Source organism: Hyperoodon ampullatus (genome assembly GCF_949752795.1).
Source record: "Hyperoodon ampullatus genome assembly, chromosome: 3".
Lineage (NCBI taxonomy): Eukaryota > Metazoa > Chordata > Mammalia > Artiodactyla > Ziphiidae > Hyperoodon > Hyperoodon ampullatus.
In genome coordinates, this window is record NC_136916.1 from 179,539,103 (window position 1) to 179,558,871 (window position 19,769).

At 64.3% G+C, this 19,769-nt stretch overlaps 1 protein-coding gene across 3 annotated transcripts in view; it reads left to right on the forward strand.

The window, feature by feature from the left end:
- PACS2 (phosphofurin acidic cluster sorting protein 2) overlaps positions 1-18,024 on the forward strand; it is a gene marked incomplete at its 5' end in the record, with an annotated part of 60,190 nt that extends 42,166 nt beyond the window's left edge. For 2 of the 3 annotated variants that reach the window (XM_079700927.1, XM_079700928.1), the window contains 16 exons: positions 2,102-2,259; positions 3,859-3,949; positions 4,291-4,365; positions 5,174-5,316; positions 6,846-6,978; positions 7,350-7,454; positions 7,682-7,788; positions 8,138-8,292; positions 8,741-8,851; positions 9,308-9,416; positions 13,804-13,846; positions 15,257-15,299; positions 15,593-15,728; positions 16,522-16,748; positions 17,009-17,122; positions 17,798-18,024. In XM_079700927.1, coding sequence (XP_079557053.1) covers positions 2,102-2,259; positions 3,859-3,949; positions 4,291-4,365; positions 5,174-5,316; positions 6,846-6,978; positions 7,350-7,454; positions 7,682-7,788; positions 8,138-8,292; positions 8,741-8,851; positions 9,308-9,416; positions 13,804-13,846; positions 15,257-15,299; positions 15,593-15,728; positions 16,522-16,748; positions 17,009-17,122; positions 17,798-17,916 — 1,869 coding nt within the window. In that variant the 3' untranslated portion in view covers positions 17,917-18,024. Of the gene's footprint in view, positions 1-2,101; positions 2,260-3,858; positions 3,950-4,290; positions 4,366-5,173; positions 5,317-6,845; positions 6,979-7,295; positions 7,455-7,681; positions 7,789-8,137; positions 8,293-8,740; positions 8,852-9,307; positions 9,417-10,194; positions 10,228-13,803; positions 13,847-15,256; positions 15,300-15,592; positions 15,729-16,521; positions 16,749-17,008; positions 17,123-17,797 lie in introns of all 3 variants that reach the window. The other variant, XM_079700926.1, reaches the window with a different exon arrangement.
- Between the last annotated feature and the right edge of the window lie 1,745 nt (positions 18,025-19,769).

Here is a 19,769-nt window from a genome sequence, read left to right on the forward strand (position 1 = left end):
GCCTCCTCTTGCAGCAGCTCTTAGCGGGTCAGCTGCTCGAAATGGGCCCGGCTCAGCCACGGTCCTTCCCACACTGACCCACAGCGTCAACATGATTCCTATCAAATCGCCAGCTGCCTTTTTGCAGAAACCAACCAGCTAGTCCTGAAACTTATGTGGAAATGCAAGGGACCCAGAATTGACAAAACAGTTGTGAAAAAGCACAAAGTTGGAGGACTCACCTGTCCATTTTCAAAACTTACCAAAAGTTACTGTCATCAGACTGTGATGGGTCAATGAAGTAAGGTTAAGAGTCCAGAAATAAATCCTTCTATTTATGATCAGTTGATTTTCGACAAGATGCGAAGACCGTTCAGTGGGGAGAAAAATAGCCTTTTCAGCAAATAGTGCTGGAACAATTGGATATCTGCATACAAAAGAATGAAGTTGGACCCCTACCTCACGCCACAGCCGACAAAAATTAACTCAAAATGGGTCAGAGATCTAAATGTATGAGCTAAAACTATAGACCTCTTAGAAGAAAACATAGGAGTATTTGTGATCTTGGGTCAGGCAATGGTTTTTTAGATAATGACACCAAAAGCATGAGCAAATGAAGAAAAAATAGGTAAGTTGGACTACATCAAAATTTAAACCTGCTGTGCTTACAACAATACCATCAAGAAAATGAAACAGCAGCCCACAGAATGGGAAAAAATTTTTTTCACATCATATATCTGGGGCTTCCCTGGTGGTGCAGTGGTTCAGAATCCCCCTGCCAATGCAGGGGACACGGGTTCGAGCCCTGGTCTGGGAAGATCCCACATGCTGCGGAGCAACTAAGCCCATGCGCCACAACTACTGAGCCTGCACTCTAGAGCCCTCGAGCCACAACTGCTGAGCCCACGTGCCACAACTACTGAAGCCCGCGTGCCTAGAGCCCGTGTTCTGCAACAAGAGAAGTCACCGCAATGAGAAGCCCGCGCACCACAACGAAGAGTGGCCCCCGCTTGCCGCAACTAGAGAAAGCCTGCACGTAACGAAGACCCAACGCGGCAACGAAGACTCAATGCAGCCAAAAATAAATAATTTTTTAAAAATAATCATATATCTGATAAGAGACTTGTATCCAGAATAAATAAAGAATACTTACAACTCAAAAACAGAACAATGCAATTAAAAAATTAATTGTCCACTTTAAAAATTGGGCAAAGGATCTGACTAGATAGTTCTCCAAGGAAGAAATACAGACAGCCAATCAGCCCGTGAAGAGGTGCTGGGCATCTCTAGTCTTTGGGGAACACAGATCAGAACCACAGGCTCCTCTTAATACCCACTAGGGCGCCGTCACCAGGAACACGGAAGTTAAGTGTCGACAAGGGTGTGTAACAGTGGCAACCCTCACACATGCTGGAGGGAACAGAAGCGGTGCAGCCACTGTGGAGAACAGGCCAGCGGTGCCTCAGAAGACTTGTCAGGCACCCAGCAGTCCCACTGCTGAGTACTTCCCTACGAGAGATGGAAACACGTCCACACAAAGACTGATAAACAGTCACGGAGCGTCACCTGTAGTGCAGACGCTGGGAGCATCGCCCTGTCCTCCCCCGGCCGTTGGTCAGACATACTGTGACCCCCCCCCGTGGGTGGCCCACTACCAAGAAGGAGCAGGTTGTGGGCAAACACACTTGCACACACACACACACACACACACACACACACACACACACGTCACGCTGAGTGAGGGGAGGCTGCACGCGGAGCAGTTCCATTCACGTGCCATCCTGGGAAAGGCCCAGTGCACGGGGGCTGGGCGGGGGGACCATCGGGGGCAGGGGGTGCCTGGGGAGGGAAGCCTTGTATATCCTGATCGTGGTGGTGCCACACCACAGCACACACTGTCATAGCACCGCTTGGTGCTCTAAAGGGTGCGTTGGGGTGTTAAAGCTGCTGAGGCTGGGGAGAAGAGCCTCCTGCCCAGTGCCTGGGTGACCGGAGGTCCCCAGGGGACTGGCTGGTGGCACAGGCTGGAGGAAGGATGCTGGGTGGCCGTGCGCCCTCCTCCCGTCTGTCCCTCAGATGCCCCTTCCCCCCGGGCTGGCCTCACACCTCTGATCCCACGTAGGTCCTGGACTCGGAGCAGGACCCTGCAGAGCATGTCCCCGAGGTGGAGGAGGACCTGGACCTTCTGTACGACACACTGGACATGGAGAACCCCAGTGACAGTGGCCCCGACATGGAGGACGATGACAGCGTCCTCAGCACCCCCAAACCAAAGCTCAGGTGGGCACAGCCGCCAGCCGGCGTATGCCACCGCGCTGGGACACAGTGGACACAGCTGTCTGCCTTCAAAGCCGGAGGTTGGCAGAGGCCAGCCCAGGAGAAAGTCCATCTGGGGGGTCGTCGGGGCCAGAGGGCAATGTGGTTTGTGAGAAAGTAGGCCCTTGGGGGTGCAGGCTCTGGGGAGGGGAGGGCAGGAGCCGCAGACCCCAACAGTGCCCCAGGTCTGCGGTGCTTCCAGAGGCAAGAAGTGGCGAAGTGACAGGGTCCAGTTTGCATCTGGAAAAGGTCTCTCTGGGATCTGCTGGGAGCAGCTCGGGTCATCCCTGCAGGAGGCCGTGGTGTTGGGGCAGGAGGGGGGTGGGCCGGGAAGTTGTGCGGAGGGCAGGGGCCCTGGGCAGGGGGCCGGGGGATGTGGGCTGGGGAGGGGGTGCTGGCTGGGCATCACAGGAGGGGACCGGCGAGCACGGGCCCACAGGGCTCTCCGTCCGATGCGGAGGTGAGGGGCGTGCTGGGGCCGCCCCCCAGGGGCACGGGTGCGGCGTGGCTGGTGCTGGAAGGGAGCCTGGGGGACAGGTGATGCGGGCGCTGATGCCCGGCCTGGTGGAGAGAGCGCACGGGTCTGAGTCCGCGTCAGGAGCCGGTGGGGGTGGAGGGCGTCCAGGTCAGAGGCGGGGAGGCCTGTGGACCGGTTGGTGTTTAAACTTTGAACAAGCATAAGTCAGACACAGGGAAGCACACACGAGAAAGGGGTGGCCATGCTGTCAACTGCCCTCTGGCTCCCGCTGCAGCCGCGCAGACCCACCTCCCAGTGCAGCGTCCCCAGCTGCTGACCAGCGACCTTGGACTCAACTGCCCAGTCCTCCTCCTCTGAGAGGTTGGAGACTGTGGGCTCAAGTCAGGGTGTCGGCCACTGGCCTCCTGGGGGCTCGGCCAGGCGGCTGCAGGATGGGGCTCCTGCCTCCCTTCTCCCTGCTGCCCCCTCCACCTTTAAGGCCAGCACGGTGGTCGTGTCCCTCAGTATTTGCCCCCCCGACCCCTCTCTGCCTTCAGCTGGAGAAGATCTCTGCTTTTATCAGCCACCGTGATTACCTCGGCTGCCCGGCTGACCCGGGCCGTCCCCGCCTGTAGCTCCCTCCATAACGTTAGCTGTGCCTGTAAGGCGAGCCCTGGCCAGCCCTTGTCCCAGTCCTGGGGCTGAGGCGTGGCGTCTCAGGCCTGACCCTCCTGCCACGCACTGTGGTCCCGCCCCACGTGGCTTCGTCAGCACACACTGTGTGAGTCCCGTCCCTCGTTTTAGCTTGACCTTCAGCTCCTGCAAGCTGGCTGTGGGTTCCCCAGCAGACAGGCCTCCAGCCCGGGTGTTGGGTGCAGCTGTCAACGTGTGCCGCTGGCCACCCCGCCAGGGCCAAGGCCGAGAGCGGATGGGGTTTCAGGGCACAGGTCTGCTCAGGTGCTCTCAGGCCCTCGGTGTCTTCGCCTGTGCCGTGGTCCTCGAGGGTTGGGGCCCTGCTCTGCGTCTGATCCCGCCAGGCGCAGTGGCTGCGCCTTCAGCTTGCGGAGGTACTGGAGAATAACGCGCTCTCCGTCCGTGCCACCCAGGCCGTACTTCGAAGGCCTGTCCCACTCCAGCTCGCAGACAGAGATCGGGAGCATCCACAGTGCCCGGAGCCAGAAGGAGCCTCCGAGTCCGGTGAGCGGCCCGGAGCCAGGCAGCCCCGTGCTCCCACTGGGGTCCTTGGGTGGGGGTGGGGCGCGTCCTGATCCTTCCTGTCTGTCTGAGTCACTCGAGGCATCTTGCACATTGGTGCTGGACCAACCCAGGGCCAAGTGCGCTCCTGGTTTCTGGTGTGGCCCGAGTGCCCCTGCCAGGTTCCAGGTGACTGTCGTGGGGTGACCCTGAACCCACAGTCCAGGAAATCCTGGCCAGTCTCCCCAGGCTGCCTCCAAGCCCAGAATCCCCTGCCCAGAGGTGAGCCAGCCTCGGTGCCATGGTCGGACACAGCCTGATTCCCTCCCGTCTCGTCCACACAGGCCGACGTGCCCGAGAAGACGAGGGCCCTCGGAGGGAAGCAGCCAAGTGACAGCATCTCCGATTCCGTGGCCCATGTAAGCAGGCAGGGCCACGTTCACGGCTGCCAGCATAGAGCCCACTTACGTGCTGCCTTTAGGGGTCTGATCACTGACCGGCAGGTCCTCCTGCTTCCGCCACCCAGAACCTGTGCACAGAACCACGAGGGCGCCCCTGAACTCACCCCCACACCAGGGAGGGGGCCCGGTTTCACCCCATGCCAGGGGAACGGTCAGGGCCCCCCGGATTCACCCCACCTCAGGGGGACGGTCAGGGCTCCCCGGATTCACCCCACCCCAGGGGGACGGTCAGGGCCCCCCGGATTCACCCCACCCCAGGGGGACGGTCAGGGTCCCCCGGATTCACCCCCGCCCCAGGATGTGGTTAGGGCTCCCCTCCCTGGGTTCACCCCCACCCCAAGGGGGTGGTCAGGGCCCCCCGCATCACCACACCCCAGGGGGATGGTCAAGGCCTGCCCTGGATTCACCCCAGCTCTGGGGGGCAGCAGGTGTCCCCACGCTTCCCTGTCAGGCACGGCCCGTGAACACCACGGCTGGTTCCTGCTGCCCTTGTGAGGGTTCTTAGGGAAGGTCCAGAGGAGGTTTGGGGAGGGTTGGTGCTGGTCTCCCAGTGGCAGCCAGGACTGGGAGCCCTGTGGTTGGAGGGTGAAGTCAGCTTGCTTCCCAGGGCAGCACGTGGCCGTGTCCACACGCAGGGAGCCACCAGACCAAGAGAGGCCTAAGCAGTCTCACCCAAACCAAGGCCCCTCTGGCACAGGAGTACATGGCTGAGAGGAGGCCCTGGAGGGGCGTGCGTTCCTGACCAGCGCCATTCTCTGTCCATCAGAGCGCACCCGCCCCGGGGGAGCAGCCAGCCCAGCCCGAGGACAGCCCGGAGGTGGAGACCTCTGCCCTGGACATGTTCACCGAGAAGCTGCCACCCAGCGGGCGGATCACCAAGACAGAGTCTCTGGTCATTCCCTCCACCAGGTGACTGGCCGGCGATGCCTGTGTGGGTCAGTGTGGGAGGGACCGTCTGACCGGATGAGTGTCACCTGGGAAGCACTCAGGTCTCCAGGCCCGTCCCAGGAGGTCCACGTTGGACCCCCACCCCCCAAATGCACCGCACTAGCCGCCTGCAGGTCTGACCGGGCCGAGGTGTGGCTGCCTGCTCCAAGGGCAGGGAAGGTCCCGCTGTCCTTGACTCACGTTCTCCTGGACCAGGGACTGCACGAGTCGGGCAGGGCTTGTGCTAGGTGCCGCTGCTCCCGTGGTGCTGGGCGCCGGAGCACGTAGGGTGTGCCCTGCCGAGCCCCCGTGCGCTGTGTCGGGAGAGCTGGACGCAGCGCCTGTGTGGTAGGTGCCGCTGCTCCCGTGGTGCTGGGCGCCGGAGCACGTAGGGTGTGCCCTGCCGAGCCCACGTGCGCCGCGTCGGGAGAGCTGGACGCAGCGCCTGTGTGGACGAGCACAGCAGCCCTCACGGAGTGTGAGGGGTCCAGCACAGGACGTCTGTGGGGCGGGGTGGGGGCAACTGGGCCGGGGTCCCGAGGCCCCTGCCTCCCAGAGTGGGTCATGTGATTGGGTGAGCGCTGCATCGAAAGCTGGGGTCTGAGTTGCAGTGACCTCAGGTGGCTTCCTGGTGGTGGACGAGCCTTCTGGGTCCCTCACGTGCCCTCTTCCCCTCCCCCACCTCGGTCAGGTCCTTGCCCCGGCTCTGCTGCTCCTTCCTTGGGCACCCACCCTCGTCCTCTGAGCTGTCGTGTGTGGTCACCCCCCACCCCCCACCCCCCACCCCCGCACGCCCCCGGCCGCAGTTGGCCACATGCCCACCACTGCCTCGGCCTCGGATCCCACCCCACAGCTCGCTGTGCCCCTGGAGGGCCACAGAGCTGGCGTGGACCTCCACCCCGCCCTCTCCCGGGGCTGCGGTCCCGTGCAGCCGACACTCAACACGCTGCATCAGGCCTTACGCCCCGATTTTCAAGTGTGGTACCCCCTGGATCAGCCCTCACTGCCCACCGCCTGCCCGCCACCCCACACAAGTCTACTTACAGAAATGAGAAACAAAACCCAGCATTAATACGGCATTTGGTATTGAAACCCCCAGCCTAGCTTTTCACCCGATGGCAGCCCCTGCCCTGTTGTGAGACCCAGCGGGACAGGCACCTCGAGCACCAGGGTGCCCTGTCTTATGTTTCTGTGACAGGAAGTTTCCAGAAGCAGTGGGTCTGGGTGCTGGCACTGGCCTGGCAGGGGCGCACAGAGGCCTGTGTCAGGGCCGGGAGGAGCTCCAGGCTGCTGGGCACCGGGCTGCACCAGGCTTGTGTCCCGGGCGTGGGAGGTCTCAGTTCCCACAGGTGCCCCTTGGGCCCTCTGGGGTTGGTGGGCTCTGTGTGGCCTCTGGCCCTGCTGCCGGACAGCGCACACCACGACCATCCTCAGCTGCCTCTGCGCTGGGTGGCCCTTGCCCGGGGCAGCGAGTGCCTGCGGGCTGCCCCAGCCTGTCCCTTCCCCTGCAGGGCCGAGGGGAAGCAGGCCGGCCGCCGGGGCCGGAGCACGTCGCTGAAGGAGCGGCAGCCGGCGCGTCCGCAGAATGAGCGGGCCAACAGCCTGGACAACGAGCGCTGCCCGGACACTCGGAGCCAGCTGCAGGTGGGTGCCCGGCCCAGGGCGGGGACCCCAGCCACCCCCGGCTGGCCCAGGGCGGGCCGGCTCCAAGGCGAGGGCGCCTGTTCTGCACCTGGAGGGCCTGTCGGGACAGCCCACCGCCGCTGCTCCTGCCGCCCCGCTGCCCGTGGGCTGCAGCGCCTTCAGCCCCGTGGCCGCTGTCCACAGCGAGGCCGTGTGTCTGAGCGCAGAGGGCGCTGAGTGCGCCCAGGTGGCTGCTGTCCACAGCGAGGCCGTGTGTCTGAGCGCAGAGGGCGCTGAGTGCGCCCAGGTGGCTGCTGGAGAGGGAGCGGGCTGGGCAGGTGAGGGGCGGGCGCAGCTCCCCTCACGCTGGGCTCGGCGGGCTGTGTCTTCAGATCCCCAGGAAGACTGTGTATGACCAGCTGAACCACATCCTCATCTCCGATGACCAGCTCCCCGAAAACATCATTCTTGTCAACACCTCGGACTGGCAGGGGCAGGTGGGGAGAGGTGGCGCATCCTGCCCGCAGAGGGGACGGGGTGGGGGGGGGGAGGGGCGGTGCAGCCTCTGCAGGGTGGAGCGTCCAGGGGCTGGGCGTCCACCCCGCAGGATGGAGTGGCGGGGGTGTCTGGCCAGCCTTGCCTGTTTGAGGACCCTGACCGAGGCGCGCTCACAGGCGAGGCTGGTGGTGGGTGGCTCGGAGGCTCACCCTCCCCCGCCTCCCAGTTCCTCTCAGACGTCCTGCAGCGGCACACGCTCCCCGTGGTGTGCACGTGCTCTGCTGCCGACGTCCAGGCGGCCTTCAGCACCATCGTCTCTCGGATACAGAGATAGTGAGTCCCACACCCTCCGTGGCTGCCGTGGGGCACCGCCGCCCGGGAGTCCGTGGGGATCTCTGCACCCCAGCGTTTTGTGTGGCTCCGTCCTGCCGACCCAAAGCCTTGCCAGAGCGGGGTGGACAGCAGCGGCCCAGGCGGGAGCTTCCTCAGCGCTGGGGGAATCCTGGGCGGGTCTGGGGGCCCTGGGCTCCGGTGCCTCCATCAGCGTGAGCCGCGGGAGAGGCCGGGTGGAGGGGAGCAGGGGCGCCCTGGGGCCTCCCTCGGACCCAGCGAGGACGGCCCTCGTGGCAGGGACGGCTCCCTGAGGCATCTGTTCCCTCTCGTCCTGCCTGCGGGACCGCAGCTGCAACTGCAATTCCCAGCCCCCGACCCCCGTGAAGATCGCCGTGGCGGGAGCGCAGCATTACCTCAGCGCCATTCTGCGGCTCTTCGTGGAGCAGCTGTCCCACAAGACCCCCGACTGGCTGGGCTACATGCGCTTCCTCGTCATCCCGCTGGGTGAGGGGCACTCTTGATTCCGCAGGAGCCACGCGGATGCCCGGCAGCGGTGTCCGCCCTCCGCGTGCCCGCAGGCCCCGCGGCTTGGGCGACTCGATGTCGGCTTGGATTTGTTGTCAAAGTGCCAAGCGGGGGTTGGTTCTTAACCTCTTAAAGTTGTCAAAATCCTCTGCAAGTCAAAACCAAAATCCCATTTTTCGGCTTACGCAATATGTTGTAAACAAATCCGTCTGCTGGAAAGGGCTGAGGTGTAGAGCAGACCCCTCCCCGCAGCGCGAGAGGCCGTCTGGTCTGCAGGACACACCTTGGTCCGGCCGAGTGATCTGTGTTCCAAGGAGGCCGAGAAGCCGCTTCCTTGGGGACTGGGGGCTGGGGGCCGAGGTCATCGGGGAGGCGCGGAACTGCGCGCGGGGTCCGCATGCCTTGACGCTCTCCCCTCGGCTCGCAGGCTCCCACCCGGTGGCCAGATACCTGGGCTCCGTGGACTACAGGTACAACAACTTCTTCCAGGATCTGACCTGGAGAGACCTGTTCAACAAGCTGGAGGCCCAGAGCGCCGGTGAGGCCCGGGCGCCGGCCGTGCCCCTTGCGCCCCCGCCCTCGAGCCCACGCTACCACACCCCTCACGCGCGTGCCCACGTCGCCACGCCCCCCAGCCCTGGCGCCCACCCCACCAAGCCTCCATGAGGACCTGAGTCATTCAGCGTCCCCTGAGATGCGACATGTGTGCCTGCCTTTTGGGGCCTGAGCGCCTGGGAGGGAGGTGGGGTCAGCGGGCAGGGCCAGTGGAGCCTCGGCCAGGATGCTTCCCTTTGCCCACCATGAGCCGCAGAGGTCCTTGGCGACCGGGCCCCCGGGGAGGGCTCTTCAGGACTTGGACAGGCCTCGCTGCCCTCCCCAGGACCCCGTGAGGGTGGTGGCCAGAGGAGCCGCTCAGCCGCCCCCAGCATCGCCGCCTGGATTCGGGGTGCTGGCGTGCAGCACCCCACGAACCCCTCTTGGTCTCCTCGTGCAGTGCAGGACACGCCGGACATCGTGTCGAGGATCACGCAGTACATCTCGGGGGCCAACTGTGCCCACCAGCTGCCCATCGCGGAGGCCATGCTGACCTACAAGCAGAAGAGGTACTTCCTGGGGCCTGGGCGGGTGTGGGGCGGCGGCAGCGACCTGCCGTCCCTCTGCGGTCGCGGCGGGCAGCCCGCAGTTCTCGCTGTCCCAGCTCCTTGGGTTGCTCATTGGGCTCTGCGGGAGGGAAGCCGAGCTGGGATCAGGGGGAGCCCGTGAGCCATCCGAGCAGCCCCCAGTTCTCCTCGACCACCGCACCCTTTTCCGACGCGAATTGGAGTTAGAATGAGCTGGTCGCTTTTTCTTTCTCGTTGTATGTGTTGGGACTTCCGGTAATAAAGGTACAAGAATAGTGGTCCTGGTGCTTGGCCCCCAGCAGCGGCCTGCTTTCTCCAGCCTGGGCACACGCTCCTCCAACAGCGGGGCTTCCTGGCAGGGAGGCCTGTTTCTCACCCCGCCCAGTGCAGGACGGTGGTCAGGGGCCGTGCCCAGGACGGGGTGGGGCTGGGTGCAGAGGTTGGGGGATCGAGCGGCCCCTTAGCCATCCCCTGGACAGAGGCGTCCGGGTGGGGAAGGGCAGGAATAGGCAGACCACGGCCGGGCTGATGAAGTACAGCTGCCCCGCTCCCGTCGGGGGACGGTGCACGGCTTCTAAGGCGGAGGTAGAATTGAGCCAAAGCCTCTGCGGGTGCCCAGCGCACAGCCTAGCGCAAGGTTCCCGGCTCTTCCTCTGCGAGGGGCACGGGGACCACTGTGCTGGTGCCGTGTCTGGGGTGCCTCGCCGCACCTGAGCATCTAATAACGTTATGTTTTTCTCTTTGGTGGCTTTCTGAAAAGGAGAAAGAACTTTCATTTTGACTTTACCCTCAGGTACCGCTGTCCCTGGGGCCGCGCCCCCTTCCGCCCCTGGCTGGTCTTTAGGGCTGTTTAGCAGTGTCGGCAGGTGGCCCCAGTGCGCTGCCAGCTGCCCTAGCCAGGCCTGCGCTCTCGGGCCCCCACCCAGCTGCAGCGACAAAAGCCTGCTGCCTGCAAGTCACCGGGCAGGCTCTTTGTTTCAGTCCTGAGTTTGGGTTTAAGAAGTGGCCAACTGAACTTCTCCCTGAGCTGCTCCATCTCTGAAGCCTGGCGGCACTCCCTCTTAAATTAGTAGCAGGGGCTGGTTTCACCCCAGAGCTGCCAGGTGCTGGCACCACTCCGACTGTGGGCTTTGCTCCCAGCGCGTGGTGCCAGCAGCTGGGGGAGGATGGCGTTCATGCTGACTCTCCACGTGGGGGCGGTGAGGAGAGGGGATGGGGAGCTTGCTCTGGGTGACGGCAGTGGTCAGTGGCCAGCTCCAAGCCCCCGCCACCCTGCACCCAGGCGGCAGAGAGCAGCTCCGGGCCGTGTTTACCTGGATGGGACTGCTGCACACGGGCGAAGTGCTTGTCTCCCCCAAGGTGGCTCCACCCTCGGTTTGGCCGTCTGTTGGGAGCCGAGCTCCGGATGCCCCCAGAGTTGCCCTTTCACACAGGGCCCCTGCCTGCCTGGCGTCCTGCACTGGGACCCTCAGGGTGCTTCTCTGCCATGGGTCTCAGGTTATTTGCTCTCCTGGGAAAGCCCCCCAGGGAGGGTCCTTGCGTCCCAAGTGGCCTCTCTGCTGGGCCCTGGGGAAGACCAGGAGGAGGGGTCTAAGCTCGTTGGACTGTCCTGCTAAACAAGCCTCAGGGGCTAGAGAAAGACCAGCCGTGGTGTGCCCTGCTGACCCCTCGGGCTGTCCTGTGGGCCGGCGCTGGCTTCCCTCCCCTCCCCGCGCACTCCCCCCCACCCCTTAGCCGAGGCGCCAGGAGTGCGCGGCGTGCTTCGCTGCCTGGGCCACAGCTTCTCGACTGTGCTGCGGTTGGCGCTCGTGAGCCTCGAGCCGGGGCTTAGGAGACCTCGAGCCTCCTCCATGCCTCGTGCCCCCGCCTCCGCGTTACAGTGGTGACACCGGCATGGGGGGTCAGGTGGGGGCTCCGGATGCCCCGGGTGGAGCTCTGTGAAGGCAGCATGCCACCCACGCTCGGAGCCTGGGGCTGGAATGGCAGCAGGTTGGCCTTTGCCTGCTGTGACAGAGAACAGGCTGCTGTCCACCTGGAGGGGTCAGGAGACCCGGGAGAGGGTGGGCAGCGGGCACGGCCTTTCTGGTCCCTCTCCAGCCCAGGCCCCGTGAGGGCACCTGCAGGGAGGAGCCTATCTGGCCAGCGCCAGCTCCCGGCCTGGGCTCAGACCTGCCGTTGGTACCCCCGGGTAACTGCTAGAGGGCTGCCCAGTGCCTCTACACCGGCCTTGTGTGGGCTGCGCCCCCTCAGTCTCCAAGCCCCCCCCACACCTCAAGTGGAGGCACGCTACACCTCCCCCCATGTGCGGGTCTCAGGAGCCACGCCCAGGGGCCCTGCCGTGGAGCCACGGCTCAGGCCCTAGGAGTTCTGTCCGCTGCCCCTGCCAAGAACATGTGTGCCCCTCCACATCCAGGGTCCAGGTTGAGGGGTCTCGGTGGAAGCTGGTGTCACCACCGTCTCGCCGGGCGCGTGCCGCGTTCTGGATGTGGTTTGCATGGCCCAGGGGCACGGCTTGGCTTTGGCGTTTGTGGCGTGCAGCCTCCCGAGTCCCGTCTCTTGAGGCCCCCATTTGCCTGCCTTCCTGCGTGCCAACTGTGGGGTGGAGGGGCGGTGGGGGCAGTGGCTTGCTGAGGGCGGGAGCCCTGAGGGTCCGAGCCTCCCGTGCGCTGGGCCAGGGACCCCACCCGGCTTCCAGCTTCTTGCCACTCTGCATGCAGAAGGAGGTCTGGGCGCAGGATTTGGGTTGTTTCGGTGCTTGAAATGAAAAAAGAGAAGTTTTCTCTTCCAGCTGTACTCTTCTTGCAAGGGGGAGAGAGACTGGTAATCTGGTCATTTTCAGTTGGATGGACTGAACCTGTAGGGTCTTTCACCCAAAGACGTTTGCTGTCTCTTTTGCGAAGGTGGGGTGGGTGGTGCCGGGGCAGAGGTCGTGGGTGCCCAGATCCTGGGGGCACTTGGGGGGGGGCGGCTCCTGCCGGTGGGTTCCGTGGTGCTGGGTGTGGGGCGGCACCTCCTGCCAGGACCAGCCTGACAGCGCTTTGTGCTGGCCCCTGGACCAGGGTCCCTTGGCCAGCTGGTGGCCACACTTCACGGGGAGCGCCAGCCAGGTGCAGGCCTCCGCCCCCAACAGGGGCAGGGAGGGGAGGGCCTCTTGAAGGCTCTGGCGACGTGGGGCTCCTGGTCCCGGGAATTGGTGCCCAGGGGGCCCCCCCACAGCCTGCTTGGAGCAGAGGCTTCTCCCTGAGTGACACCCCTGGGCCACTGCCTCGCGTGGCACGCACGTGTGGACTCACCCGCAGAAGAGTCGATCTTTGACGACAGGCTCTGGTTTAGGGAGACGAGACAAGTGGAAGTGGGAGGTCAGTTCGGGGAGCAGGCCGGCGGCTGGGTGGACGCCGCCAGCCGAGGAAGCGGGGAGGGGCGCCTGTCTTCCCTGAAGTTGGGCGAGGGACAGGAGGCCCAGGACCGGCCCGCCCTGGGGACCTGCACGGAGGTGGCCAAGAAGGAGGCGCTCTCCCAGCCGCCGGTGGAGCCTCAGTCCTGCGGGAGAGCCCCTCGGACCACAGCCCAGGCTAAGGCAGACACCAGACGGGGGCAGCCTGCTGGCAGCTGAGCCACAGGAGCAGCCCCGGCTGGGCAAGAGGGGGAGGAAGAGACGGGTTCGCACCCCCTCGGCTCCTGCCAGCACCCGCACGCAGGGCCTGTGGACACTGGGCGCCTGTGCCGCCGATGGGCTGTGACCAGCGGTTCCGGCGAGGCTGAGGTTCTGCCAGAAGTCCTGCAGAGCCCGTGGGCACAGTACACCAGCACAGCCCACAGAGCCTCGGGCTCGCCCTCGGGGCATTGTGCTGTTAGAACGGGGCGTGTGCACCCCATCACTGAGGCCAAAGTCCTGGAGATAGGCCCCCCCACAGTGGGCACCAGCTTTACCCAGACCATCTGGGAGAAAACCTCCCTAGCCTGGCTCGGGACAGTCACCCCCAATCACTGGCAGAGGCCCAGACTGTTCCTGGGGCATCCTGGAGGCACAGAAAGCCGGCCTCTCTTGGGGCTTAGTGAGTGGGACCAGCAGGAAGACCTTTGGGCTGGGCTGGGCTGGCTGCCCTGAGCCCCAGGCCCCCAGGATAGTGTGGTAGATCCCTGGGTGAGGCTGCACTCTCCACCCCTCCCCTCTGGGCTGTCCCGTGGGCCTCTTGACCTCGGTGCGGAGATGCGTTTGCCCTTCCTGTGTGCCAGAAGGGTTTGCGGGTCTGAGGTCCAGGCCAGGCGTCCTGTGGGAGGGTGGGAGCGAGGCAGTGGGTGGGGCAGGGCCACTGCGAATGGGCCTGTCCCTCGGGAGAGCGCTAACTGTCTGTTTCCCTCGTCTTAGCCCCGACGAAGAGTCCTCTCAGAAGTTCATTCCCTTCGTAGGGGTGAGTACTGCTCGGGCAGGCAGTGCCTTGCCCAAAGCTTGCCTGCCGCTTGGCTGGCTCCACCTGCTGCAGGGAGACCGTTTATCTGCCAAGAGCTCTTGTATAATCACTCTGTTCTTGCATTAATTTGATATGTTCCAGAACCTTTCTCACCAGTTTGAGCTGAGGACTTGCCTTATACATTTCTCCCACCCTAAAGCTCTCTGTTTTTTCTTGCTGAGGTTGGGGGGTGAGCCCAGGCGTATCGCTGCCCCGGCTCTGCTGGGGCCTGACATGTGGAAGCAGGCAGCCCACCTGGGGGTGAGGATCCAGTTCTCAGCACCGTCCTGGGTGTCCGGGCCCAGTGTCAGGCTCGGCTCTTCAGGGGGTACCGAGGGTTGGCGGGCCTCAGGACAGGCCCCGCCTGGGGTGGGGGCAGAGGGCAGGGCAGGCTTACTCGGCTGGGATCATCCCTGTAAGTTGGGAGGTTTTGCTTTTTCCCACTGCCAAGGAGTAAGGGCTCCTCCTCGCCGGCCAGGCCACGTGTCCACAGCCTGTGGTCCCACTGTGGTCTCCAGCCCGGCATCTGCTGTGAGAGCCGTACGGCAGCCTGGCAGACAGCAGGGCCTCTAGGCCGTGGTTCGCTCCGCTCAGGCGTCAGGTGGCTGCTGGCTGTACTTGGAGGGTGCTGGTCCGGAGCAGCCTGTCCTGAGGAAGCTGCTGCAGTGACAGGAGGGCCTGTCCCGCTGGCTGCACTTGAGATGCCACCGCGTGACCGAGGCAGGAGCCGTTGTCGTGATTTCTTTCACATGACACAGCTCCCGATTTCTTTCACATGACAGAGCTCCCGCCCTGGTCAGGGTTGGGCCAGGACCCCCCCCCACCCCGGCCAGCAGCCCAAGCGGGTTTGGAGCAGGCCCCAGGGCTGCCTTTGTGCCCCACTGGGCAGGGCTCCCTCACTCCACCACCTCACCCGCTGACGTCTGCGCCCGCCAGTCTCACGGGCACGCAGTTTGCTGAGTCCAGGGTGTGGGACCTGAGAGGTTCGCTCGTGGAGGTAGGGCGCCAGTCCTGCCAGAGGCCACATGTGTCCTGAATGCTGGCCACAGGTCAGGGCCAGGCCAGGGGCCAGCTGGCAGCCTTCGTCCCGGGAGTGCGGGATGGCCACAGAGCTTGCTTTAATTCCAGGGCGTCTCCCAAACACGCCCCCTGCACAGGGAGGTCCCTCAGCAGGGCCCGTGCCGTGGCTGACCAGGCAGGTGGTGGCTCCCTTGAGCCACAGACTGAGGGGCTGGGACCTGGCTCGGCCCCAGGAGTTCCTGGGGGCTGGAGGGACATGGAGGATGGGTGGTAGGAAAACAGGTCCCTGCCCGGGTGTGGAGTCCCAGCACCACCCCCGCGCCACTGCCAACGCGTCCTGTTGCCTTCTAGGTGGTGAAGGTTGGACTAGTAGAGCCGTCTTCGGCCACTTCAGGTAACTCCGTCATCCCTGCACTGGGGACTGGGGTGCAGGAGGGCCGGGGCAGCCCCAGCACCAACGCGCCCCTTGCTGAGGGGCTTCTGTTCCCCATGGATGGGCCACCCCTGACCCTGGAGGCCTGACAGCTCCCCCTCAGCCTAAGTGGGAGGCGGGGGAGGGGTCTCCCGCTTCCCCCACACGCCCCAGCCCGGCCCACAGCTGCCTGGCCTCCCTGCCACGTCTGGGTCCAGAGGGCTTGGGGCAGAGCAGCAGGGGCGCTCAGCACTGGCCCCCGACTCCTTCCCAAGGTGACTCCGATGACGCGGCCCCCTCGGGCTCCAGCGCACTCTCGTCCACCCCGCCGTCCACATCTCCCGCGGCCAAGGAGGCCTCACCCACCCCGCCCTCCTCCCCGTCGGTGAGCGGGGGCCTGTCCTCCCCCAGGTAAATGCAGCCATGTGGGCGGACGCTGCCCACCAGCTCACGCCATCCGTCCCCCCCAGCGCAGCAGGGACTGTGCTGAGAACACTGGCAGTTCCTCGTGGTCCCTGGGCGTACCCTGGGGTGCCAGGAAGCAGAGGGTCAGGGCGGAAGGTGGGCTCAGCGGCCCTGCAGGGGCCGTGGTGGTGTCGACCCAGGCTCATCAGACAAGTGAGTCGGGGCGCTGGACTGCTCAGTCCTGGCCTGGTGTCTCCCCACCTCGCCCCAGCCCCTGCCTTCCTAGGGACGGGAACTACAGAGTATAAATACGGGGTGCTTTGCACACAGAGGGGATTTTGGAAACTCAGATGTGAGGAGAAGGCACGGGGACAGTGGGTGGGGGGTCCGCAGCCCCTGTCGGCTGCCTTCAGGGCTCTCGTGAGCAGAACTCACCCAGGCAGGACTGCCCCAGGGTCGGGGAGGACTTGGGCCCTGAGGCCGCACCTCCAAGGGGGCGGTTGGCCTGGGTCCTCCAAAGCGGCAGCGTGGGCGGGCGGCAGGTCTGGACACTCCTGGGTGACCCCAGCATCGTGACGACGCTGGAGCCACGGGCACAGACGGGGCTGCCCCAGGAGACCAGGACGGCCCGCCAGCGGGCTCTGGGCCCCGAGCTCCCCTCCGTCCTCAGCCGCTGCCCGCGGTCCCCCGACATGGGGCAGCACAGACACCAGCGGGCGCCGCCTCGCCTGTGCCAGCCGCGGGGGTGCTGCCGTCACCCGCTGAGGACGGAGGGGTGAGCCTCCCTCGTCTTTCACAGCCAGGGCGTCGGCGCCGAGCTGATGGGGCTGCAGGTGGATTACTGGACGGCAGCCCAGCCCGCAGACAGGAAGCGAGATGCGGAGAGGAAGGACCCGCCCACCACCAAAAACACACTCAAGTGCACCTTCCGGTCTCTCCAGGTCAGCAGGCTGCCCAGCAGCGGCGAGGCTGCGGCCACGCCCACCATGTCCATGACCGTGGTCACCAAGGAGAAGAACAAGAAGGGTGAGGTGGGGAGGCGGGCTGGCTGTCGGGACAATCGAAGGGGCCGCCGGGCAGGCCCTGAGGGCACCACAGGCCTGGGGGCCGCTTCTGACCAGAGCCCCCGGGCAAAGGCCTCCTGGTGGGCGGGCGGTGGCAGGCAGGGTCCGTGCGGAAGGGGGTCCAGATGAGCAGGGTCCAAGGGCCGAGGTGAGCCCACAGCCCCTGCTACCCCCCATCCCTGAGGGACAACGGGAGGACAGCACAGCCCCTTTTCCTCCTAGTGATGTTTTTGCCCAAGAAAACCAAGGACAAGGATGTAGAGTCCAAAAGCCAGTGCATTGAGGGTATCAGCCGGCTCATCTGCACCGCCAAGCACCAGCAGAACATGCTGCGAGGTGAGCGCTGCCTCCCTCCCTCCCTCTCTCTGTCCTTCTCTCTGTCTCTTTCTCTCTGTCCCCCAGCGGGAGTGTGGGGGGTGGGTAGGATATGGAAGTAAACCAGAGCTGAGCTGGGTGGCTTTTCTAAGTTCACCTCAGGAAATGCTTTTGTTTGCTATGAAGTCATATTACGTAGTTTAAGCTTTGAACACACGTGGATGAGGCTATTTGTGTGCGTGGAATGGCTTTTCCAGTTCTGAGAAGTAACTTCTCAGTCCTTTGTGCTTTGTCTCAGACTTTCTATAGAAGATACTCTGCAACTAACAGAATATGGAGCTCTCGAGATTTTTCTTTTCTCATGAGCTCGAGTCTGCCTGCCTCTGTTGATTTTCCGGTTTAAGTGGAGAGTGTTTTCAATTGGGTTTGCAGACCCCTGCTGAGGCAGAGGGGCTGTGGACAAGCAGCTCCCCTGAAGTCGGGCAGGGGCTGGCCGTGGGGGCGGTGCTGGGCAGCTGGCAGGAAGGTCAGCAAGGTGGGCTGGGCCGTCCCAGACCTCCTCCTACGGGGCCACTGAGAACCAGCGAGTGTCGCCTGGGAGCCTGGGAGTCCCCGGAGGCGTCAGGCCCTGCAGCCTCGTTCTGCGCCGCGGCCGGGAGGGGGGGCCGGCGGGTCAGGCGTCTTGTGTCCCCACAGTCCTCATCGACGGTGTGGAGTGGAACGACGTCAAGTTCTTCCAGCTGGCGGCCCAGTGGTCCTCCCACGTCAAGCACTTCCCCATCTGCATCTTCGGACACTCCAAGTCCACCTTTTAGCCCCGCCTGCCAAGGGGCCGCGCCGGCTCCCCGCCCTGCAGCCCTGCGATGGCCGAGCGCCGGGAGGGCCCAGCTGCTTTTCTGTTAACATTTCAGTTTACTGCAGAGACAGACCCTTAAAAACCCAGAGAGAAACAGTCTTAAGTATGAACATGCTCACTACCTGGAAACTAACGGGGCAGCCCCCCACCGGGACCCCATAACTGCTCTGCTTATTAACCAGAACGTTCCGGCAGGGGTGGGAGGTCAGGCGGACAGTGTTGAACTTGAGAATCGTGGAAGGTGTGTTGTGGCCTCAGGACTCCCCCCACGCAGCCCCCCAACAGGAAGGGTTCTTGCCCTTGCGTCCTGTCCTTTCTGAAAGCCAGGACTCTGCTTCCTCGGAGCCAGGGTCCGGCGGGCGGCCCCCCGCACCCCAGGCTGCCTGTGTGCCCAGGCACCGAGCTGGGTGGCCAGAGGCCAAAGGCCAGCCTTCTGTCGGGGGCGTCCTGGGCGGAACAGAGGCTAGTCGGGCCAGTCAGCCCAGCCCTGGGCCCCAGCCACCAACCAGCCAAGAGATGCCCCAGCACCGCCCACTCGTGGATCGCAGTAAACTCCAGCCACAGGGGGCAGTGGCGGTTTTATAGTAGCGGATATTTTTAATGCTTTCAAATACATGTTGCAATGTAGCTGCCAAACAGACGTTGCTCTTCTGAAGCCCCAACAGCCCCTTAGGGCTAAGGCAGAGCCAGCTGTGCTGCCCGGGGTCCCAGCCCCGCACACCCACTGCTCCCCCCGGCCGTCCCCGCGGCGCCGCTCTGCTTCTCCGAGTTGCGCCCGCCCCAAGCTTAGTGGGCACAGTGGCTTCCGCAGCTGCCACCTCCTGCCCCCACCCCAGCCCCCCTGCTGGCTGGGAGGTGTTTGGCCAGGCAGCCAGGTGTTTGTCATCTGCAACACTAATGTGGCCAGTCAGAGCTCAGACAAGGCGGCCAGACCATAGGGGCCGAGCCCCGTTGGGGCTGTGGGTGAAGCTGGGGCCCCACCTCTAGGCCGGGCTCCTCAGGACGGAGGGGTTTGGCGTCTGGGTCCCCGCGGAGTGGGGGGCAAGCCCACCCTCCACCTGAGGCCAGGGTCCTCGCCAGTCCTCCCACTCCCCCACAGGCCTGCATCCCAGTGCTCCACAGGAAGAGCCCCCCAGCTCCTGCCCCTTGGCAGCTGTGGCTGTAGGACCGTGGTGACCCACCCAGGGGGCTGTGAGCCCAGTTTCCTAGGGCCGAGAGCCACACGTGCTGTGCTCAGAAACAGTGCCAAACGCAGACAGGCTGCAGGCCTTTCCCGCTCTTCTGGGGGACAGGCCTCACCAACAGCCCGTGGCACAGAGGGGTCCCGCTTGGTGGATGGAAGATGGCCTGTTATTTTTACCTGTGACTACCTGCTTACCTCCCCCAGGTGGCTGTACAGGGTCCGAGTGTCCATGGCTGAGGGCCTTGGACCTAGCTGGCAGACAGCATTTGGACATGACCTTGAACCAGGGCCCCTGCCCCTCCCTGGGAAGGACCTGGGTGAGGGTGCAGGCCACTGAGCTGAGGACCCCTTGGGCGGCCTGTGCAGCATCTACCTGCGGCTACACTCAGAAGCAGCCTGGGGACCTTGAGCCTCCCCACCCTCGTTCCCGCCACTGGCCTCAGGGCCTTGGTTACTGCTCGAGTTTCCAAAGGTCACACTCAACAGGAAGGAGGTGCAGGTGACACACCCTTGACTTAGCTTTCCAGCTGCAGAGCTAGTTTTAGAAGGGCCAAAGGGGGCGTCCCATCCATCCCAACTGTGAGCTGTCCTCACGCCTCCCTGTGGCCTTGTACCCACAAGGAGAAGAC